General features: G+C 36.0%; 1 protein-coding gene and 1 long non-coding RNA gene across 4 annotated transcripts in view; one reads left to right on the top strand and one right to left on the bottom strand.

Annotated features, from left to right (window-relative positions):
- LOC106660873 (cadherin-89D) overlaps positions 1 to 25608 on the top strand; it is an 84629-nt gene that overhangs the window by 45951 nt on the left and 13070 nt on the right. For both annotated transcript variants that reach the window (XM_024230449.1, XM_014383888.2), the window contains 7 exons: positions 9042 to 9172; positions 11260 to 11415; positions 13132 to 13240; positions 13437 to 13642; positions 17939 to 18067; positions 22677 to 22880; positions 23863 to 24042. In XM_024230449.1, coding sequence (XP_024086217.1) covers positions 9042 to 9172; positions 11260 to 11415; positions 13132 to 13240; positions 13437 to 13642; positions 17939 to 18067; positions 22677 to 22880; positions 23863 to 24042 — 1115 coding nt within the window. The remainder of the gene's footprint in view (positions 1 to 9041; positions 9173 to 11259; positions 11416 to 13131; positions 13241 to 13436; positions 13643 to 17938; positions 18068 to 22676; positions 22881 to 23862; positions 24043 to 25608) is intronic.
- Positions 1 to 25608, bottom strand: part of LOC106660874 — a 52098-nt gene that overhangs the window by 11350 nt on the left and 15140 nt on the right. The window contains exon 2 of one of the 2 annotated variants that reach the window (XR_001339604.2): positions 10728 to 10870. This is a non-coding gene — a long non-coding RNA (uncharacterized LOC106660874). Of the gene's footprint in view, positions 1 to 10661; positions 10871 to 25608 lie in introns of both variants that reach the window. The other variant, XR_001339603.2, reaches the window with a different exon arrangement.

Raw genomic sequence — 25608 nt, forward strand, 5'->3', positions numbered from 1 at the left:
CATCCATAAAATATTTAATATAAAATCTTCATCCAAATTTTATTTAGTTTTTATCATTTTATGTGGCAATAAATAAATGCACTTCTATTATTATTATTGATTTTTTGAGAAATAATTGATATTTAATGGCAAACCAGACCAGATGGCCAAAACTCGAAAGCAGGAAAGATACGATATCCTGTAATCGCTTCGAAAGGTATCCGATTTTCGAGTTTGATTCACGAACCGGGGAAAACGTTAATCTGGATCAATGAAGGCTAGTTGAAGAATCATGGCTATTTTACTGTTTGATCAAAATTACTTTCTCCGTCGGACGATACGCTTATTGACCGGTCGAACGACGGACTTTCTCGCCAATGAAATCGAAATCAGCTTTAGATTTTCAAGGAGGAGCCATTATTTATATAGTTTATTTATTTTTTTGAGAAAGAGAAGAGTAAGTTGGAACAACGTTTTTATTCAGGTTTATAGCTTTGAAATGAAATCTTTAAAATTATATTCGATTTTTTTTATTTTTTTTTGGTTAAAAGCATATATCACATATTATTAGATTGAATTTTTGCATATTATTGGGTCTAAATTTGTGTCACTACGCCCAACTGAGACCGATGTTCTTGAATAGCTAAATAAAATCTAGCTCTAGGCGTTTTCTCTATAAATTTAAACGCGGCAGCTATGGTTATAAATTATAATATTTGCTGAATTTGAGTAGAAACCATTTCCTTATTAAACTTTCAAAGTAATAGGATGTACTGCGGTTTTCCCATCTAGGAAGGACGTACATGGGCTATTTTCTGCCAGTCCCAACAATGCTATATGCTTATTGAGTCAACAACGTCCTTTAACAGACCTTCGATAATGCTAAGTTTTATCGGCTTAGTTACTTGCTGATATGATAGTAGGAACTTTCTTGAGGAAGAAGCAGGTTTGCTTCACTCCTGGTGCGAGATCCTCCAGATACGAACTTTTATTTGATCCATTCTGTAATATTTTATTTTATAGTTGTCAGACGGTTTAATGAAGCGTTCTGGTCATGCAGTTTCTCAGTGTCCGTGATCTTACCTCAGGTAGATGTTTTGTCCGTTTATATTTTGCTTTATAATCTCCGTAGCAAGCTTAATTTCCCAATGGATTCCAAGAGATATTGGCATTTAAATCGTTACTTTTTATCATTAATGCTGGCTCCAAGGCCTTATTTGGGGTTTTAGCCGTCCGTGTACCAAATAGTCTGCGATGACTGGTAGCCATGTTGCCAAAGGTCAACCCCATTATTGCAGCGTTTTAAAATGTCGATCTTTTTCCTTCCTTCCTCCTTCCTGAAAGCATTGTTTTATAAAGTATAGATCTTTAATTTCTCCCTTTCAACAATCCTTTTTTTTTATAGCTATTAGTCATTTTAGTAAAGCGATTTTGTCTGATTGGTATATAATCCTGTCATCCTCAATACCCTTAAGTCAGTGATTCTTTCTTCTCAATACACATATGCTGTCTCTTACAGTCTGTAGTCTTACTTCAAGACGATGACATTTTACCGTTAATGCTTAGCTTTTTAGTATCCGCATTAAGCTTAATTGTTCCCATAATGCCGTCTCCTAGACCTTGTTCGGTTTTAGCTGGGATATCTTTGCACAGTTATACCCAGGATCATGTAAGTTTTTAAAAACAAAGTTCCTACTTACTTGCTCGGTATCTTAAGGGTTGCTACAGATATAATTTATAGGAGCCTGTCCTTCCAGAGCATATGTGCAGCTCTTCTTGTTTCTCCCTGGATGAAAATATGTAGAAGTAGTAAATTTAGTAACATCTCTACTGTAGGTTTTCTTGGTTAACGTGATTCTCAAGTTTTGGAGTTGGACTCAGTATGTCCAATCTACTTTTTATTCTGACTTAAAGCTTAATTGCTCTTGTGCCTTGTATTAGTTTTAGCCGTCGGAGTATCAAATAGATGCATTGATTGGCAGCCCATTCTGCTTCCATAATTTTGTATTCTGTTATGAAGTTATGCCTTGCTTTAAAGTACTTCTCAGCAAGATATAGTTGTTTAGCACATAAAGGTCACATAGGAGTATACATTTATTGTTGGTGTAGTTTATTGGTCGACGAAGAAATCTGTGCATAGACGCTGATCATGTTTCCCTTGATGAAAATATGTAGTGGTGTTAGATTTCGTAGTTCGTGGCATCCTCGATACTCATACATCGGTTAGTGGTTAGGATCTCACACCGAAAGTTCAAACGAGTTCTTTTCTTCTGTTAGTACATCTTATTAAAAATCTAATAATCATCAAGAAATTATTTAACGAACAAATCGGTAAACCGTGATGTTAACAAACCAGATTTTCAGCTCGAGCGGTCCTCTCCACGAAAGTGGAACCAAGTTTCCCCAACGCGTTCTGTCACTTTGCGAATCGTGGTTTTGAAAATGTGTGTACCCGCGACTAGACATTTTCTAGTGAACCTTTCCACACAGGTTTTATAAATGTTCTTCTACCAAAAGCGACCATTAGGATGAAAGCAGGGAGATTTTCAACTAAAAATAAATATAGGGCGGACCGGTTTTTTTCTCTCGCTTTCGTGATGTTGGATGCTCTGCGTGCAAAACACTTGCAGGACGATCATTAATTATCTTGATCTTCGTGTTTTCGGATTTTGTTGGTCTAACCTTAGGTCGTTAGTCACTGGTTTGATAATGATAAAATTTCCTTGAAATTTCAATGAGCTGAACGAAAATTCTCTGGAACATTCAGCCAAGTTAAGCAATTATTTTGTTAAAGGTATAAAATATTATACAACATCCGAACATCAACCAATGATATTACTAGATTTTCAAAGGTTCTGTAACAATAACATGCAGAATTCTGGCTGTAAAATTTTTGGATTAAATATTAAAAAATTTTTAGAAACCATTTTAATTAAACAAATAACCCTGTAGGATTTTTAAAATTATAAACTAGATAATATTATTATTTCTAAAAATATACAGAGTTGAGCTTTCAATGCCCATATTTAGTAAGTAACTATGACTTTAATTAATATGGTATTGGTACCAACTGTACCAACCCAGTAGCTCCATTAGAATTATATAGGGCTCACACCATACAGGTCGTCCCCACGAACCGACGTCAATACATCCGGTGAAATATCAGGTGGCTACTCTGTACATCAAAAACGTCCGTACTGTCTAAAGTCTGATTTTCAATTGTATTTGAGTTATTTCACTTTTCGTGTTACTTTAACCACTCATAACCTTTTTCCTCTATGAAAGTAATTTTAATTTTAAAATTAATTAAATAGACAGAGCATTGAAAATACTATAAGATTCATTTTCACTCCAAAAGTGAAATATTTCGAATATAAATTGACAATCAGACAATAGACAACCGGGACTTAAATCCTATTTAACAAGTAGAATTATGTTCTAAATTTTTGACGTCTGTTCGTGGCGCATTCTGTACAAGTTTTAACAGGAAGGTAATTTACACTAATTAGCAACTGAATGCTTATTCTTTAGATCCAGTATTTGGGCGTTTACTAATATGCGTTGCTCATTGCGGTGGTTTATCATTGCTATATGAAGCTTCTCATAGACCTCTTTGATTATGATGGTAATATGGTATTTTGAGGTTCAAATGGGGTGAATGATACAGCAGTCTTTTAGTTCCAAGTGTTAGGAGTTACCTCCCCTCTAGAAGGAGTTAGATGCAATGTGTTCTGTACGGCCCTTGCTAGCTTTGTATGCAAATGTAATCCTAGGTAACAGACATTCGCGGGTTGTTCAGTAAGCGTTGACATGGTTGGGTTCATGAAACTACGCTAAATTTTTACACAGCAATCCTGTTACAAGTAATTTTTCTTTTTTTTATGTGTGGGGAAGTCGCGTAGTAGACAAGGACTATAAATAGGCACGCTTCGTTGTGAGAGTGAATAGAATAAGAGCCGGAGATTAAGATCCTGTCCTTTACTGCAAACGTTCGGCCTGAGAGGTAGTTGGTGATGATTCTATAGAAGTTATCTGGCATATGGTCCCTTGACCTTGGGTATATTGGGATCCACATTCTGTCGTGAGCTTTTCCTTTATCGAGTGAAATTCCAGGTTTACTTTCTGTTCCTCTTATCTCTGTATCGTTCCAATTCCAACCTTCATACGAAACTTATACAACTTATACGACCACCGTTATACAACCGGCCTCACGGGATACGGCGGATCGGACGGCAGCGTTGAGGACGCTATGATTATGCTGAAAAGTCCCTCAAATGGTGTGTAGTGGCGGATGGGAACGGGTAGTGAATCAGTTGCTCCTACTCGAGTATGCTTTGCACGTAGGTGTAGGCTGAGCTCGATTGGAGGCTTTGCCGTAGGTGGTCTCCTTAGCAATTCCACTTCAAACAAAACCGCGGCCGGAGCGGATCCGGTAGTTTCTACGCTAGGGAAGCCCCACAACTCTGGGAGGTAGAGTGGCCTCCTCTACCGAGGTTTGCGCGCGGCATGACTTCGATGCTTAATACGGACCCGAACTCTCGGAATGGGCAAGTGGAGAGCGAGGTTATCTTGGCCCCTCGGGGCTGAGCTGCCTGTACACCAACGCTGCGGCAGTAACACCCTTCTGTCGTATGCGGAGGTGTCAGCTCTCAGCTTGAGAATCAAAACGTTCGATAAGGCCGAATAGGCTAGGTGCGGACGTTAAAGATCCTCATTGTCCTTTTTAGGTTGTTCCTCTTATGTGTTCAGTTATAGTATCGTGTGTAGCTATTGGGGGCAAGGGTGATATTGCCTAAATTCTATTTTTGTTTTTTGGTAGTAAGAGATGGCCTAATATTTTTGAGAAAAAAGATGTACAATTTATTGGCCAGTATCTCTAATGGTTGTCATTTTTCTTGGTAGTTGTTTTCTAGTTGTTAGTAGTTTCGTGGTGCACATTACCGCGTTAAAGATTTAAGTAAGAGAAATTAAAATTAGATTTTCCGATAGAAATATAAACACATAGTTCATTTTAGTGTTTTATCGTCCGACATGCTAAGTTAATGAACGTTAAACGTATATTTTATTGAAATTCTATTGGAGCTACTGTAAATTGTCTACGTGTCATTGTATCGTACAATGTTCCTAAAGAAACATTTGAAATTCCTTGATGTTTTATCTCAAGAGAGTATAAGATCGAATTAAATTACTACAATGACTAATTTCAGAGCAATTCAGAAAACTCCTCCCAGGTGTGTTAATTTAGAGTATGAATGTTAAACCTATGCATTCAACCCGGTCGGGACGATAATATATGAAAACACCTATAAAACTTTGTTTGGGTTAAAATTAATTGTTGAAGGGACTCGTTGTAAAATTAGCCTTTAATTTTTGAACGGGCATAAATAATATTTATAGAATAGGGCATTTTGTCGTATGGGCGGGTTTAATTATGTAAATGCTAAAAGTAATAGGGCATTTTCTGCTTTCATTTCTTTCCCACGTGTAATTTAGCCATTCGGGGCAATAATTAACTTGGTATGGTTAAACTGCCGTCGGCGGCCGAAGATTCAATTTCACAACTTTTCAACTTTCTTAGCAACAAGGGGCCGGAACTCTTGTCAACATCAATTCGGTAAATGAGGCATGGTCTTCCTCCATTTCAATTAACCCTCTCACGAAAAGTCATCGATTCAAGAAAACACCGCGGCTTTTGATCTAATTAACCGTTATAACGAAAAAAAAACTCAACATGATAAACGGCCGGTAATACGGGTCCTCGTTAACGGTAGCCATTGGAGCCAGGCTAGTTCATACTTCACGGAGGATGTAAATCCAAGCTTTTAGCGGTCAAGGGATGCTCTGATTCAACCAATTGAACACAGTTACAGTTAATTTTTAGTAATCGCTTTGGTCACGGAAGACAAAAATATCATCGTAATTGGCATAATTATTATTTTAATGCGTATGAATTGACAACAATTTACTTATAAATTATGCAAGAATAATCATTTCATCTGAAATATAATAAACAATTCTTTCCAAAATAAGGATGTTCTGTTTATGAGTGTGTGTGTGTACGTGAATGTGTGAGTGCGCGCGCGCATGCGTGTGTTTTCCTCAGTGCATACATGCTAATTCTAATTATAATGGCAATATTTTAATCAGTTCATACATAAATTAATTGTCGTGTGTCAAGTACAAAAACATATCAAATAAAAATCATATAGACATTTACCCTGTTAATGAAGTCCCAAACTCCTCGCAATATTTTTTCAATAGTTCTCTAAAGGAAATTCTACCGGACAACATTTTTCCCTGAACCACCTTTTAGGCTCTGGAAAATTTGACAGTAAAGACGGTGCACTGTCTGCTTTTGTAAATGAAAAAGAAGTTGGCTTGATCGTTTGCAGGCTGGTCGACAAATTTGATTTCGCGAATCCATATAAGTCCCCCAAACCTGTTTTTGGGAACATGGAACATCAAACCGCTACGTTGTGCTATCATCAATTTTGGACGAGATGTTAATTAATCATTCAACAATATTGAAATACATACCTCACTAACAAAATGACGAATTAAAAACAAGAATGAGACGTTTTATTTTGTCAAAAGGATGGCCAAAAAGTTAAGGAAGGAGGGAAGGAGAGAGAAGTGAGATGTGAGAGGAGAGGAGGAAGAGGGGGAGGAGGGAGCGGGAGAGGAAGAGGGAGAGGGAGAGAGAGAGAGATAAAGGGAGAGAGAAAAAAAAGTGAGAGTGAGAGAGAGAGAGTGAGAGAGAGAAAGAGGGCGAGTGAGTGAGAGAGTGACAGAGAGAGAGAGAGAGAGAGAGAGAGAGAGAGAGAGAGAGAGAGAGATAAAGGGAGAGAGAAAAAAAAGTGAGAGAGAGAGAGAGAGAGAGAGAGAGAGAGAGAGAGAGAGAGAGAGAGAGAGAGAGAGACAGAGAGAGAGACAGAGAGAGAGACAGAGAGAGACAGAGTGTGGGAGGGAGGGAGAGAAAACGAGAGAGAGAAGGATGAGTAGAGTGTGAAACAGCTGGATAAATCAATCATTTCAAACTATTTTAATTAAAATATTGCTTTCGACCATAAACAAAAATCCTGTCTTAATTTTCACATTTTTATAGCCATGTTTACGACAAGATTGCTATGCTTAATTTAATTTCATTGTCTTCTTTAAGAAGTTCGTTTGGTAATGGTGTCCATTTAAAATGTATAAGTAACTAACTACTGGTTCATAAGACTATAGAATGTAAGCAATTCCGGAAAATCTAATGGTTGGATACATATCCGGAGAATATATTCTCCTTGACTGTGAGACGTAGGTCTTGACCCTAGGCTCATTTGAATATTATCATTTTATTTCACATCGTTAAAGGATGTCGCCGCACCCTTCTACAAATTAACGCTACACCGTTTCACGTGAGGAAGAAACTAAAGAGTTAAAATTTTATACTATGAAAAAATTAGAAAAGACTAAATTTGTTAGAAATATAAAAACCAAAATTAAGGCGTTTAAATTGTAGAATAAAGATTTTTTAATGTGAGAAGAGAAATTACATGGATTGTCTTAAACCGACGCGACGTTGCACGACATGGTTTCAATACTCCACGAAATATCCGGATCATCCGAGCGATTAACAATTGAGATTACTGTGAGGTCTTTTAAAAATAGAAAAATAATTACTTGGTTCATATTGTACTGCTACATGTAATAAATGTATTAGAGTTCTTTGTTTGGTCCTCCTGACCCAATCTGTGTGATTTTCGGGGCCAATTCAAAAATGAGGTAAGAAGTAAAATGTATTTTACTGCGTTTTATTTATTTATTTATTTGTATATTTATTTATACTTTTCTAACCACTTCTACTTTTTCCACCATGCAGAAATGTGAGCTTTATTTTAGTTAGATATATTATTAATTTACATATTCTTCCTTTTACAAAAAAATAAATAAATATATTTTCTTAATTTCTTTTATCGCTTTTCGCACGTGGAATCACAGATTTTAACCAACTTGTTTTGGTGATATTATGTCAAAAATTATTATACTGATGTCCGAGATTTCTCGTCAAAGGGCCCTACGGAAAAAATAATTTACACAATACGGTTTTCCGCAACCAAAAACTTGGGAAGGATTTCTTTTTTATATTTTTCCATTTGCTGAACCCACCTTCACTGAAGCGTTTCAGCTATGCAGAACTAAATAAACTAGGTCTATGTATTAAAGTAATTTTTTATATTGTTCATGAATGGATTTCTTGTGATTTTCTAAGATATTTCAATCCAAAGTTCTCTGCCTAACAAAACAAAACGTTAAAAAATCGTGCGTCCTAAAACTTTCATTTCGTAGGTCTAACTTTCAGGTCATTTGTGATACCATACCTAATCCATGATGTTTTGGTAAAATTATGCCAATTAAGGTCAGAAAGCAGGAATTTTAATATTTCGTCAATCCCGATGGTGTTAATGGGGGCCATCTATCCATTAATTTTTCTCCTCTTTATCCCCTAACACGAACTCGTGATTGTTGGTTACTCGTCAAAAACAGTTTCAACCTCTGACCGATACATGATCCACCATCATAATTGACATGCTAATCCCTGATTGCGAAGAATCCGGTTTGCTTAAGAGTCGTGAAATTCAAAAATTTCTCCATTGATGTACTTTCCCCCAACGGTCAAGTTCAGATGACCTCTGAGGGGTCAGTAGGACCACGTTTATCCTCTCTTACGGGATTTCCTTGAAACTATCCTTGCGATTTTTTTTTTAAATTCCAAGCGTATAGCTTTCCAACAATTAAAATCTTAATATGTGTAAGACAAAAACCTAAGAGTATATTAAGTATACAACATACATAATTCGCCATTGTAATTATAAACTAGTCAAAAAACTTTTTGAAAAATTTCTTTCGCTAAATAAATCATTCAGAGCTTGTTTTCTTTGTTGCGTCACCGCCTTTCACTACGGCATTGTAACGCGTGGTAGCGGAAGGGTCGTAGAGACATTATGAAAAACTATTCCGTGTTACGCGACTTTTGAAACAAAAGTAGCTGCTAATAATTAGACCTCTTGTGTTTTCAGGATGCCAATTCTACCCCCAAGGAGAGTATCTGAGGTTCGTGAGAGTGCCGGAATCCCTGGAAGTTGGCGATGAAGTCCTTCTTGTTGAAGTTCACCCTCGAAGAAATCTTTCTATACAAGCAGTAGATCAAGTAAATATATATGTACAGAATTTGGGATATATTATTATATTACGACTATACCCGAATCCGAAATTTCGAATTTTTTTCCTAGCCCCCCACGAAGGGAACAAAAAATAATAGAAAATTTAGACACGACAAATTTCAAATTAAGTTTACAATACTTGAAATTGAAACCAGAACAAATAGACACGGCTTTAAAAAAATACACCGAACTACAACACCTAGTCCAACCTTCAACTTCCCACCCAAATTACACCCCCGTCTAAACCCGTTAGAACATTGCCACTACTTTCGACTCTCACCAGCCAAAATCACACCAAAAATGAATATCCCGATTTTAGTATTTCGCCTGAAACCGATTCATCTCATTCTGATTCCCATCAAAGTAAGGAAAGTTTTGAAAAAGAGAGTACTATCAAATACAGAAAACGTAAATCCATTTCCTATAGATTAAAAAAAAAAAATTATATACACTTCCGTCTTTCCGATTATATAACCCCTATTCAATTATACATTTTTACTAGCCTTTCCAATTGCTATAAGGAATAAAAATAAATTCAAAATTATTTTGTTAATTCTCGCGGACAAGAAAAACACAGTCATAAGATCTGTGTCCCACAAAGGAGCATCCCATCCTTTATACCATTTATTCTATTGACATCTATATATGTATATATATATATATATATATATATATATATATATATATATCCTGATACCATCATAACAGCCTCTGAGGATGATCGACAATTTTGTCTTACAACCCGCATCGATTTTAAGCAACCTCCAACAGCCAAGAAAACCACGAGCTTAAAGGTGGCTCCAGATATGCGGTTATTGGACGAATGCCGATTGCCGCCGACCGTGATGCTCGTCTTGGCATTCGCCAAATAGCGTGCCTATGTGTACACACATGCAGGGTTTGTATAACCTCGTAGTTGTGGCGGAAACAGTGAACAACCAATCGTGATGTACAACAGTGAAACTATGATTGCTGCAGCTGCCATTACTGTTTTCTGCAGTGGCTACAAACTAATTTTTAAAAAATAATTACATTTTTATTTATTAAAAAAATATCATTCGTAAGAGAAGATTTGCAAAGTATTGGTTCTGTTTTCGAACATTCGAGCAACTCCAAAACTGTTCCGTTGGGCCAATCCATTCCTAATATAAAAAAAAACTGTTGTTTTTATTATGTAAATTAATTCGTCTATACTAGTACTCGTTTATTAATGAGAAATAAATATCAATAAATAAAAGTATACCCTTTCTGCTGATTTTGATAGCAGTGGACAGTTGGTACAAAGCTGTCGACATCCACTCGAGTCAGATGCTTAGGTGTATATGTACTTAGACAGCAGTTTAAGTTTAGGTTGAAATCTGTTTTGACAGACTCTATACAAGAAAAGGTTACGCTAAGCTATACAATATCCTGCTCATTTAATCATTCCAATCAGCAGTCCTTAGTCAAATTGTCGAAGGTTCTTACATCACTAACCTCATTCTCCTCCACGACCTTCCTTTTGTCAACGAATTCTGTACCATGCTTTTGAACCATCCTCACCCTATTTTTTAAGGTCTCACAACACTTTTTCATCCCGACAACCTGCTACGTCGGCTTAAAACGACTAGTGTTCGATACCTTCTCGCCACTTAATCCGCCATCCTTAATCCGTGCCAGAGTTGGCTGGTTTATCATGTGTCCTCCTGAAAATAAAACATGACTGGATGATTAGCTATAAAAGATTTGACAAGTTTCCTAGAGTACGATAGTTAATAAATAAAATTGTATTGTAGAAAGTAAATATAAATAATGCTTTCAATGCAGTCATTAGTCATAATAGATTAGATAAATAATCACAATAAACATCAACAAACTTATAATACCTGCAGAGATAATTAAACATCTTTTTCTAACAACTAAGTATGAAACCAAATATTTAATTTTAAGACAGCTTAGGAAATTTTTATGGATAGAGTACGATTTCCAGTTTATAGATTAGATTCTAACTTATATTTTTGACCGGCACTGGTTCACGAAATGAGTCAGTTTATGCTCGCGAGTTTTGATGCAACTAATAAATAATATTTTACAGAAAGAAGATGCTCACTTTTTCAAATTCAAAGCGGTCAACAGGACGCATATATCTCTTAGGCTGGCACAGTCGCTTGAAAATTTAGTGGACAACCCTGTACCGCAGAATGTGTTGAAATTCAGGCTCGTCTGCGACTACCAGGACGGCGAAGATACGGTAAATATTTACAATTTTATTGGTTTGTTAGAAATTAATGCAACTAAATTTTAAAAAAACTCTTTCTCTCTCTACCTCCCTCACTCGCTCTTTCTCTCTCTTTGATCATCTCCCATTGTTCACGTAAGTGGTAGTCAATGAAACTTAACTGAGTGACGAAAATCAAAATCAAAACGCTTTGTACTTCTCTATTTCCCCCAATCTTACTATCTGTCTATTTATATCATTCGTTAATCATTCACGAAGTCGTTTAGAACACCTAAACATGAAAACATGAATATTTCATATATTATACATAATCTCGTAATCTCTTTCTGCCTGCTTTTCTAACTTTCTCTCTCTCACTCTCCTTCTATCTATCTCTTATGACTCTCTCTCTCTCTCTCTCTCTCACTCTCCTTCTATCTATCTCTTATGACTCTCTCTCTCTCTCTCTCTCTATATATATATATATATATATATATATATATATTGCGCTATTATGGAATAGAGTTATGGCTAATTGGTAGTAACAAATCTATATCATTCGTTGTGCGTGTGTTTACTATAACAAATAAACAAGGGACACAATTATATTCGTCCCTATAGCACTTTTATCATTAAGGAAGAATTAATTATTTGTGTATTTTGAACAAATAAATAGTACAAATGCTACCAGCAAATATCAAGCAATAGTATGAAAAAAGTAAAAACTATTTTATTTCAAAAGTAATTTTTTTTGCGAGAGGCCATTGAAAGGTTGGTTTACATCTGTTGAACAATTTTCCTCTTTTTACCGGTGAATTATTGTGCTTAATTCTGTTCACAAATGCCGTATCGTTGTATCAAGTACGAAAATGACCACCTGGTTTGAACTACTGCGAAAAACGTACATCACTTGTTAGTCGGTGTTATTTGACGTGTTCGCCATGGGCATTAGCATACAGGAATGGAAAAGCACCTCCGACCATGTTAAGGGGAGAGTCGGATAGAAACGCGGATTTGAATAACAAACATGTAGAAGTTATTTTATAATTGTAAGGTCTAACTACCACAATCATCTCTTATGACAAAAAGGTGAAATTTATAAAAATATCTTTACAATAGATCTTAGTTGTACCAGTAGATACCCTCAAGTATAAATTATTAACAAAACAAAATAGCATCATCCATAATGTCTGACGAGAAAATCATCAACGTCACTTGCCGCACACAAGAATGTCGGGGTTTTTCTTATTTTTTTAAAGCAAAGTTATTTTCTGTAATGGCAGTTCTTCTTTAATGGCTTACAACTGCAAATCATGGTCTGTAATGCAGTAACATACTATATGTTAAACAAGGTATTGCTACTAACTTTGTTTTAAACAAATACTATATTCTTCTGCCTATACCATACTAAAATTGTATAATAAAATTGTCACTTTGATAGACTGTGGCAGAACGATCATTTCAATAATAATACAAAAATGTAAACTTAATGTCTAATATTCACCATATTTGTCACTTAATGTTATTTGATGGCGCACAATTGTCTTCTCCGATTTTTAGTTGAAATTTCTGTTTAATGTTACATAGTTGGATTACAACCTTTCAGCCGAAGGTCGTGGGTTCGAATCCCTCTCGTGACACCAGCTTTTTTATTTCAACCAATACCTTAGATTTAAAGTACATACATTAATTATAAAATATGTCCAAAACATTTGAAATAATTGTTTTTTATATGTATTTTTTTTCCAGATCAATTCATATTTGTCAGCGACGGTGTATGTTGAGGACGTCAACGATCATGGGCCTGTATTCGTCGATGCGCCGTACCACGTCAACGTTGACGAGTTGACTCCGACAGGTTTGTCACAAAACGGATAAACTAATTCAAAACGTGTTCATTATTCAGGTTTCTTGATAACATCGTAAACGCGGTATTATATTTTAATGTTAAGCGATTGCGGTCCCGGACGATAAACCGCACCTGAATGAAAAATCCGTCCTACATGCTCACCTTTCTCGCTCTGGTTAGCAGGATTAACGGCTGGATTTTTCAGGTCTGACGGTATTCAGGGGGATCCACGCTGTGGACATGGACAAGCCGAATACGCCCAATTCCGAGCTGGTCTACAGCCTCTCCGGAGGGAACGTCGGCTCCAAGTTCTCCCTCGAAATGCAAGGGCAACGACCGGCCTTAGTCCTTAAGAGGTCCTTGGACTACGACGACGGCGACAAGCAGTACAAACTCATCGTGACAGCGTCGGTAATGTCAAATTATTGTTTCCCACAAAAAGCTGTAAGTCCGTTGGACACATTATAGACTGGAAAATTCAAAAGCCCTTGACAAAATGCCACCTGCCTCCTTCGAAAAAAATCAGCGTAGCATTATTTTTTTGCGAAATTTGTTGGATCAATCAACAACCAAAAGATCCTATCACTTAATGATAACAATTCACGAAATTATCAACATTATTCAATTTTACAATTTACAAGTATCTTGGAGATAATATTCAATAAATATTATATCAATAATAAATATTATTGATAAATAATTTTCCATTCTCCCGTACTTTCCTTAATTAAAGCTGATGCGATTAAAATTTTTAAAAAAGAGCAACCTTTGTCATCCTTGACCTACAAAGTTGCCATTAGTTGGATTTTTTCTGTGAAATATATATCGAACAATTGATGATTACTGAATGAACCATTAACCATATGTTACTAATACCATTTTTCTCTTGCTCTCTCTCTTCCTGTATGCACTATCCACATCTAACGCTCTGACTCAATCTCTTTCCATCATACTTACTGCCTTTACACTTTTTTATATGCCTGTTGTTTCCACAATCTCTCTCTCTCTCTCTCTCTCTCTCTCTCTCTCTCCACTCTCTCTCTCTCTCTCACACACACACACACACACACACACTCTCTCTCTCTCTCTCTCTCTCTCTCTCTCTCTCTCTCTCTCTTATCTATCTATCTATTTATCTTTCTCATTCGTTAATCATTAAGAATCGTTTAGTAACATCTAAACCAAATATTGATGTAATGACAAAAATTCAAAGGATATTTAATAAAAGGGAAAACATTTTATGTAAACAGAAATGTTGTATCGTACAAAATCAATCCACTTACACGATTAATAATGAATTGTGACCTGGAGTACTAATAATATACTTATAAAAGGTAGCGGGCTGTTTTAGGATGCACGAATAAGTGGGAAAATAGTCAAAAAATTACTAGCTATTAACAAAAATAGTTTTAATAAAATTCAGTGTAATAAAAGATCAGAAATAAGATTGAGCAAAAAAAGATCAGCGAACTATTTGCTTAGAATAATAGCAGTACAGTAGTTATTCTAGCCCTGTTTCAATCTGATGCTTTGTGAGAGCATTTCTAATGATTCAGGCCCGAACCGAACGACTGTAACTGTACCCGGAGTGTTGTATGCTGACCCTCACCCATCAGCTAGCTGATTACTCCTTATCTTTTTTTTTAAACGACAAAGACCGAAGTAGGCCGCTAGTTGTGTCACTGTTCATTAAGGAAGTATGAGATAAAATTCTTTCGATTTTATTACTTCGTTAGAGTGGTAGAATCTGAATGAATTTTTTTCACATCTCTAGGATAACGTATACTGAATACGTTTATAACAATCACACTAATAATAAAATGAAAATCAAATAGAAAAATATGTTTCTTTATGAAAATGTAAATGCTTGATGAATCATATTATAATAATACATTTATTTATAATATTGCATCATTTATATACAAGTGTTATTCTCAGGAATTATCCCTGTTTAATAAGTTATTCTAATCTCATTTCGTTGAAGCGTTTATGAATTGTGTAATTCATGTCATTAATATACATTAATTATAATTATTCCAATTCACACATATATTATTACTCTTTGAGATCTCTTAGCACATCAATTTTTTTTTCCAATTCACACAGTTGTATTTTCCTGGCTATTTGTATGGTCTTTTGTCTGTCTCTTCAAGTTTTATTGTCTATTAAGAAGCTCGTACACATTTCTATTTTTTATTTGATTTTATTTCTTGCATTGTGATTGCTCAATTTTCACATAAGCAATTTTTTTAACTATTCAATTTTCTTATTCTTTCTTATAATATTAACTAGGAAGAGAGTATTTTTATACTGGCAATTCGTTATTAATCGGTAATCGTTTTGTGAAAGTTGCTCTTGAAGTTTGGGTGATGCTGAACCTGAAGTTTGGTGGTTTTCGATCATTTTGTGTGCTAACATTCATTGTCCATCAGGCTCGGGCCTTTCCTCAGTGGCAGGTCGGTAACTGAGCTTTTATAAGCTCCAGTCGAAATTGACCCCTTGAGTGTACTTAGGTGTGGTTCACTTCAGTGTGGAAAACTTTACTCTTCATTTAACTCACGAGCAGCAGTGCCTCGTTTTTGTCTCTCTTGTTTTAGTCGCATGAACCATCGACTTACAGGAATGAATTGATGTGATAGAAAAGATGAATGTGAATATGGTGTTCAATCCGTTTTAAAAAGATAGTTCCTACTCACAGTAAGTTGTTTTCCAACGAACCGGATTTCGAGCCCGTTAGCTCATCATCAGGTTGAAGAACTCCTACAACCTGATGATGAGCTAAAGGGCTCGAAATCCGGTTCGTTGGAAAACAACTTACTGTGAGTAGGAACTATCTTTTTAAAAAGGATTGAATTGATGTGATGGTCTTTGATCATTTTCAATTCGGTGGGCCACATGGAATATAAAAAATTAAGACAAATGCTAATTGATAAAAAAAGCACTTCTCTTGTGGATCGTTACTCAGAGCAAGAATTGAACGATGAATGCCGACTGACACGGAGCTGATTAAAATTCGCGTCACCACCAGTGTGGCATATTTGCAAGCACCTAAATGTCCTCATGAGGCCTGTGCAACAGACCGAATTGCATAGACAATAATTAAAAATAAAACAAAAGACTGATTGACGAGTGTACGTTTTTAATAGTTGTTTATTTTAACATTAACCCTGTTCGTTCATATTCAAAACTCGAATGAAGACGAATAAGGAATTCTAATTCTATGACCGAGATTTATCTTCGATTTCCAAATTAACTACAATAAATTGCTAGTACGTTCTCAAAATTTGGATTGGACGACTTAATCCTCAAAAAGACACAGTGCAGGTAGGAACATAAATATTTTAGCTTTGTTTTGGTTTTTTGTGACTATCCCTATACGCGCCCATTTGTACTGGAATTTCTACAATTTTTGAAGAATTTATTTTTATTCTCTACACCATATCAAATTGATTTCATAGTTCTCATAGAACCTCTTCTGAAACATACCGGGCGAGTTTTCACTTCCCGCGAGCTAACTGAACAACTCGATGCGATGTGTGCGCCACGACCACCATGTTCGTTTAGAAAAGCACCGCCAATAGTAAATAAAATACGACAACAGGAGGGAAAAAACATATATTGTGTATTCGTGAAAATAAAAGAAAACTGTACGGCCTGTTTTTCAGTTCAACACTGATTTTTACAATTATTAATCTTTTTATGTAAGGTTTGGTTGAAATGAAAAAGTTAGTGTCACGAGATTCAAACCCTCGGGTGCATACTGATTTTTACTTTATAACGATTTGTGTAGTGATTAGTGACCGTTAATCGATAATTATTCAGAAATCGTGAGATGCGGTCTGGTGTGATGTAGGTTTCAGAAAAACATTTTCTTTTCGTGCCAACGTTTCGATCTTCATTGAGATCATCTTCAGGGCTCAATAAAGATCGAAACGTTAGTACGATATAGAAAATGTTTTTCTGAAACCTACATCACACCAAACCGCATCTCACGATTTCTGAATAATTTATAACGCTTATTTGAAAAAATAATCTTACAATTGTAACATCCATTACCAGTAAAGAAAAGGAAACTGTCAGAAAATTTTGACAATCATGACCAAAATATTCATTCAAGTTTTGGTTTGCTACCTTTGTACCTAGGTCCGTCCTAACTAAACAAAACATTAAACTAACCCACTATTGATGATAGCGAAAAGCCGAAGCGTGTCTGGCAAACAAAAACTGCGTGTATTACAAACCTAAAAAGATCGTAAAAGACCAACTTTTATAATATTTTGCGTTCATGGTCCAATTATTAGGACTAATCTATAGCAAACTTGTGGTTCATCAATTTTTGTGTGTCATATCAGCTTTATTATAATCGTATAAAAACTCTCAGGGAAGGCTAATTTGAAAGAAAGAAAAACACCCTTTCTTCGTCAGGTTTTTGAGGAATAAATCCCCTTCATTAGGATTTGATACTATGTATTTCTAATAATTTACACAGATAACAAATATAAACATCTACTTACAATAAACTAAGCTTTTGCTATTTAACATTTAAAATTTTTGAAAATCTGTTGCGTCCTAAATGCTCAATCAAGGTTTTTATTAACTTCAGATAAGTCAAGGTTGTCAAAAACATTGATTTTGATGTTTTCACTACACAAAATCCAACATACTCTTGTATAGTAATGTCCCTTTTCATGTTTCAAATGTTTACAGGATAGGGGTTCACCGCCAAGGAGTGCTACGACGACGGTTTCCATAAGCGTTAACGACAGTGACGACCTCAATCCAACATTCACAAAAGATGTCTACAAAACGCAGATCACCGAGACATACCCGATGACGGTAAGCGATTATCAGGATAACGAGTGTTGAACAACTTGAAAATCGAGGTATCCCTTTGGCCGTAATTGCAAAACGGATCGACGAAACTACTTCTTGTTCCGTAAATGGAAAAACGGACATCGAAGGAAATTTAACGCGAATGGGATTTTTTTCTCGTAATTTTAATAACACTCGGCTAAGCAAACGAATGATGAATAGCCATATTTAATAGATCGTTTTCTAATCCATTAATCTGTTATAATGAAAAGTCCTATAAAAGCCTTTGGGATGTACAAAACATTTTCCATTTAATCCATTTTTCTTTATTTTTGAAGGAAGGAAAAATTCTCTGTTATGTAATTAACCAAATACAATTAACAACAACAAATATGACGATTCTGGTTTTGAGTTTACCTTCGAAGCCACAGGTCCTCTGAAATAACAAGAATCCGTTTCTTGAGATAAAACAGGTCTTGATACTCTGAGATTACCTAGTTCTATTTCTCTGTTCCGAAAAGAAAATTATGTATGGATAATTTAAAAAGACATACCTAGGTTTCTCACGGCTGGATACAAAGATAGTAACTTGATTTAATTTTTCTCAAATGACCTCCGCTGTTTTGAAAATCAATGTATTTCAATTTTAGGATAAGGTTAAAAGAAGTGAAATGAAAATTAGTGAAAGAAATTATTGCTCGAATCCTAGTTTAAATCACAATTTTTTACATTTAGCATGTCAGATTTTTTCCGTGTGGTCAGGGAGGTTCAAATGCCTTTGGTGGAGAAATAAAGATAACGTAGACACACACACACACACACACACACACACACACACACACACACACACACACACACACACACACACACACACACACAACACCACCACCACCCTCACGACCTTAAAAAAGACACTTCACAGAAATCACACAGACACGCCGAAAATGGCGAAACGCTGAAACGCTTATGACAGACGGATACAGCGAGGATAGGCAGACCGATCGGCAACGACCTCACAAAAATAAAATATCTAATTATGTAATCTTTATGTAAGGTATTGGTTGAACTAAAAAAGCCAGTGTCACGAGCCGGATTGGAACCCACGACCTTCGGCTACATACGCCGCTACTCTACCACTTGAGCTATCGTGACCTCGATCCACTCGGACCCCAACTTCCATCTCAACCTACCTCTCGAATTTTCCCTCCATTTTGCCATTTTTCAAATGTTGTGTAAATGCAAAAAGCTTCCCTCTTCGCCTCCTCCTATCAGTTAATACTTGTACCCCTCATTGCGGGAAGGCCGACTCCCAACTTCAAGAATCCTTACAAGTTCTCCATATTCAGCTACCTCTATCAGTCCTGCATTAAATCTTTTACAGCTTCTGACGAAAAAATAATCATTGAGTCCGTTTTGCAGCATGCAATGTGAAGCATGGGCATATTAAACATTTTTCTAACTCATTTTCTATGTTGAGTTATAGCCAAGGATTTGAGTAAAGGTTAATGTCCCAAAGGAAACTGTCAAAATAATAGTATTTTAAATTTTATTAACCAGTCGACTTCTCTATCTGATAATACCAGTGCGGTAGGATGTTTTTTTTTTACAACGGATTCCCGTTTTTCAAAGTAGACGGTTGTCCGGGCCGATTCCCATCATTTCCAAGTGGGGAACCGCTCATTTCCCGACGTGTCGTGCAATTACCGACCGTATCGAAGTTGAACATCTGTATACGATCGTAATTTTGAACCGGCTCCGGAGTCAAAACACATCCGTCATTCGCTTTGAAACACGTATCGTTTTCACTCTCGGGGTCCCTCGCCCCGAGGACGTTTTCGCCTCTGCACTTTCCAATAACTGGATCTGAAAGTCAAACGTATAACAAGCGGTAATAACCGGGAGTGATCTCGTTAAACAGTTATGGAATCTTATTATCAATCACCCATTAAGATTGCGTCAGTGAGGATCGATGAACAATTTGTATTTTATAGTTTTCTCGGCTAATATGAAGGAAAGAAATTTCAATTGCAGGAACTCCTTTGTGTTTTAGAAAACATACATACGCAAATAAGTCTTCTATTATCGTTATTAACAAAATTACGGTTGATTTGCCATAATAATAAAGAATTACTCTTGCGGCTATTTCTTTTGCAGCATTTCATTTTTACGCTGATTGTCGGATTAGTGCCGCGATGCGAGAAAAGGCAGAACCGCAAAATAGTCCGTCATGTCACACAAAACCAAACATTTACAAAATACAATCTAAATCATCATCCTCAGGTATTTTAATTGTTCAGACATTTGCATTTGTACTATAGATCTCTATATCTGAGCGCACGGCAGTGCATTGGCCAAGTTGCAGCAAGTTGCCGTGTGTATCTTTCTACGAACCAATACACCCGGTTTTTTCACCCTCATATCCCTGCTTCCTATTAAGATGGGCTTTTGAAATTTAAAACTACTTTATTAAGCTTAGGTTGTTTAGGACTTTGTAAACATTCGAACTCTTTTACATCTAAGCCTTTTCGAAAGGGGAGAATTTCACAATTTGCATTTTTGTTACTGACTGACTCACTGATCATCAAAATTAAAGGTACTTCCCACATAGCTAGAAACGTGAAATTTGGTAAAATGTAGCAAGTGAAGGAAAAAATCAGAAAATTGCAATATTCTCAACATTAGTGCCTCTTAAGGGGAGGAAGTGTCACCATCAAAATTATAAGGCACTTAGCGTATAGTTAGAAACATGAAATTTAGTACAAAGGTAGGTCATATATTGTAAAAAAGGTAAAAATCTGAAAATTGCAATTATCTAAAAGTTAATACGGTTTGTTTTGGGGGGGGGATACTCTCATCATCCAAATTATAAGGCACTTCTCGTGTTGGTAGAAACGTGAAATTTGGTACAAAGGTAGGTCTTATATTGTAAAGAAAGGTACGCATCTGAAAATTGCAAACGATAACGCAACCTTTCCGCAAATTCAGACAGTCGTAAGTTCATTATGCGGGAAAATTTACAAATAAAGCCCCACAAATCATCAACTATGGTCTTTAACTGTACAAATCAGTCATCAGAATTCGACATCACCTGGATAGTAAGAATTGAGTGGACCAAGGGGCACGTAGGGACCGTCGGTAACGAAATGGCAGACGGAATGACAAAAGAGGGAGTTACAAATGACAGTTTTGAACTGTATGGATGCTCCAAGATATTACTTGAAGAAAAAAATGAAAGAGATTACTGGGAAGAAATGGGAAGAGGAGTGGTATACTAGCACTAAAGGAAGAGAGGCAAAGAAAATACTTTTCACCAATGCATTACAGAAAGAAGGACTACAAGCTAACTCAGATACTAACAGGACATAAAAGAACTATATATTACTTGAACAGATTTCATATTATTGAAAATATGAAACTAACCAAACATGGGATCATTTAATATATCACTGTCCACTGCTCGAACCTTGCCGAAGCGACTTAGTACTAAATATAACTTCATCAAATCATGAATGACCACTATCAAGACATATATTAACTTCACCAGAAATATTTGCTCCATTTAAACAATTTCTAACCAAAATCCCCTTTGAAGTATTTTAATTAATCAAAAATACTTTTTTCATTTTGCAGCTTTGTTTTATTTAAAATTAAATCATTATATAATTTAATAACGTTGCAAATGTACTATTCATTTCATTTTATTAATTTTCTTATCTTGATTAATAGTAACTGTATTTATTCACATCATTTTCATTACTAAGATAATTTTAGTTTTAACATACTAATATTTTCAACATTTAGGCCTATTTTTATATTTCATTTTTAATTGAAATAACTGTTTATTATATTTGTACATTATACACGTTATACTTTATGTGACACGTATTAGTTTAGTAAATAAATTCTCACATAATAGGGTTACTGTTGTGAGGCTGTAGTGAAAACTTGCTTAAAATCAGCAACCAAGGTCGCCATTATGCATAAAGATAATTGCATCTAAACTGTCTACATTATAAAGACCAGGACTGAGGCACTTCATTGGGGGACACCGGCATTGAAAAATTTAAGAGAGACTATGACGTCTACAATCGAATGACACCTTGAGTGTCGATAATGAAAACCAAACTGACGATTTTGTTTTAACAATTGGAAAACCCGCTTAAAATGTTTCGGCAGGATTATATATACCGTATTTAGATGTAGAAATCTCTCAAAAAGTAGGAGTAATAGAAAGATAGGTTTTGCCTAAAGTAAAAAAGCATCTAGTTCTAGGCTTCAAATATATTACATAAAATTTTTCCGCATTGAAAATGTATTTCCTGAAGACGTAAAACATTTTTGAAAGGCTACCTGCTATGGGCACTCTCGTTTTTTGAAAGTCCATATAAAAACAGGTTGTCGTCCGTTCACCAATAATTCCAGTCAATAAGCAAAATCAGACCCCTCTCCGTTTTATTTACTGTGCTATAAGGATTATGAAACAGTTAACACATAAAACGTCTTATAACCCTGTGAAACTTGCTTAACGATTTGATAATGTCTTGAAAAGAAGACTTGTAAATTTTCAATGTCTGATTGCTTTTCGTAACTGAAATTTTTTTAAATCATGTATTTTACTTTTTTGTTTTTAAAGGGGAAGAAAATCCATGTGCCTCTGCTTTTCGCCCCGAGAATAAAGGCCTATGACCAGGATTTGGCGATCAACGCGACTGTCAGGTACGACATAATCACAGGCAATGACAAGCATCTCTTCTACTTGGATCCACAGAACGGCACTCTTTTCCTGGAGAAAGAAATTGACTTGGACACATTGCCCGGAATGCTGTTCACACTTCAGGTCAGTGTCAGTTTTCGTATGCCTTTGAGATATTTCGGTTTTTTGGAAGACAAATTGCTGCTCTGATAAACATGCTCTAGAGCGGATTCAGGTTGTGCGCCGTGTCAATAATTTTTAAGGTTATCAACACATTTACACGCAATAGCATGATTTAAAATGAAAGAATGTCATATTTATATTTTTACAGATTGTCCAACTTTCATTCTATTACATATCTTTTGAATTTTTTGATGATCTCCATCCTGATATTGTGGAACTCCATAATAAGATGAAGGGTAGAAAATAAATTGTCTTTTACACAATAGGCATTTATTTCGTCAGACGCGTTTTGGTCTAATATAAAAACATTGTAAAAAACCGTCAAACCATTTTATATAAAAACTGAAAATGGCTTATATTAGACCTAATTCTTTGAAGATGGCGATCGTCTGACCAGAATGACCGGAAACTACCAAGTATAAATTTAACTTCATTAAATTCACTAATTTCGTGGTCCGCTTGACCAATTAATATATTACAATTAATTAAGGTTTTTAGTTGAGATAAAAAAGTCAATGGCACGAGCGAGCTGAAATTGGCAAAAAGGAGGGAAAACTCAAAAGGTGGGGTTTAGATGGGAAGTTGGTGTCCGAGTGGATCGAGGTCGCGATAGCTCAAGTGGTAGAGCAGCGGCGTATCTAGCCGAAGATCGTGGGTTCGAATCCCGCTCGGGCCATTGACTTTTTTATCTCAACTAAAAACCTTAATTAATTGTATGATATTAATTGGTCAAGCGGACCACGAAATTAGCGAATTTAATGTATTAAAATGAAGTATACTTCACTAAAGCACTCCGAGGCCATTTCATTTGTCATAAAATTTTACATATAAGGCTTGGACATTTAAGTTTAATAGTTGGTACAAACTCTTTGGACAGTGAACTTTTTTAAACAATGTAATTGAACTTTTTTGTTAGTCTTTTGACATAATTAATTTTTTTCAGATTCAAGCGACTCAGCTCGATAACCCTTTGAAAACGGGAGTAGCCCGAGTTGAAGTGGAGGTGCTCGATTTGAACGACAACCAGCCACAATTCGAAGTGGAAATGTACAACATAAGCATAGTTGAAAATTTGCCCAACGGCTTTAGCGTGCTGCAAGTCATAGCGGCGGACATAGACCAAGTGAGTCAAAAGTTTCAACTGGTTTAAGTTATCCACTGTTTAACCTATGGCCCCAGGAATTCAACCGACACCTTTTCATCGGTCTCAGCACAATTTAAAATCCCTAGAGTAATGAAATGTGGAATTTTTTAGTCGTTAATACGGTGGTTTATTTTGTTGTCGTTTTATAAGAAAATTCAATTACAATGATAAACCTAATATTGAATGCACTAATTTCGTGGTCCGCTTGACCAATTACTACCTATTGACTAATATTGAATGTTTCGTATTTTCGATTTTTGGTAGTATATAATTCTATGGACTGAACTAGGAGAATAAGAATTTAGCAGAAAATCAAATATAGCTATATGATACACAGATGGCACTACAACAAATGAAGAAATGGGGTCAAGTATATTCCGTGCAAGCCCAAATCCCATTAGCATCTCACCTCTGTCTTTCAAGCAGACCATCAACCGTGCCGTAAAAACTCTGTAATCCGTAAAACTGTAATCCACTGACATAAAATCTACATACGCTCAGACTGCCAAGCAGTCTTTAAAGCATTAGCACCTAAAAAGTTTACCCCCCAAATAGACAGTAAATGCATCAAAAAACTCCAAAGCCTTGTAAAGGACAACAACCTAACAACTGGGTGCAAGGAGGCAAACTGAAACGAGGCAAAAGATCTGCAAGACTATTTATAGGCCGTGAATCTATACTTGAGACAACAAGATCAAACCTTCTTTCCCCATACCATTCATTTCAGAATGGTCCAGAAAAACAAATGGGTGAACATTTTTCCAGAGGTGCCAGACACATTAAACTCATGATTAAAGAACCCTCACTGCAACACATTGCTACAGTCAGGGTAAAACTGAGGGGAGTGATAGGGTTGTATACCATTTACCGGTAGCTGAAAAAATGTGCCATATTATAAGAAGCTCAGCTTTATTAAGGCTGCACCAGCTGAAAAGGTTTTTATTTAAAGAAAACTGGTGCAGTGCAAAATCTTGATGGTATTTCATCCTACCTAATTTTCTTTCTTGCATCTATGTACGCCAGGCAGCAGACAGGTCTCTCTCCCTTCCTCACTCTCTCTTTCTCTGTCACTCTCTCTTTCTCTGTCTCTCTCCCTCCCTCTCTCTCCCACTCCCTCCCTCCCTCCCTCTCTCACCCCTCTCTCTGTCTGTCTGTCTGTTTGTCTGTCTCTCTCTCTCTCTCTGTCTGTCTCTCTCTCTCTCTCTCTCTCTCTCTCTCTCTCTCTCTCTCTCGTCTCTCTGTCTCTCTCTCTCTTTCCCTCTTTACTCAAAACCCCCGAATTAAATTGTGATGATGTTAAATTGATGTACTAATGACAACGCAATCTATCTCATCTATTTCTCGAGATGAACAACAAACGACCCTTCAAAAGTTAAAATAGAAGGCCCACATAGTCGCAGTTACTAATTCTTTTCAAGAACCACTATTTCGCTTTTGATTTAAAAAAATCCTTTCTCATCTATTTTTCTCTTTCTTTTTTAGGACTCATGTTTTTCTTTTTTTAATCCTTTTATTGAGGATCGCTACGGCAGGGGAAATGCTTAT

This window comes from Cimex lectularius, unplaced genomic scaffold, assembly GCF_000648675.2.
Source record: "Cimex lectularius strain Harlan isolate CLEC.00 unplaced genomic scaffold, Clec_2.1 scaffold65, whole genome shotgun sequence".
NCBI classification, from domain to species: domain Eukaryota; kingdom Metazoa; phylum Arthropoda; class Insecta; order Hemiptera; family Cimicidae; genus Cimex; species Cimex lectularius.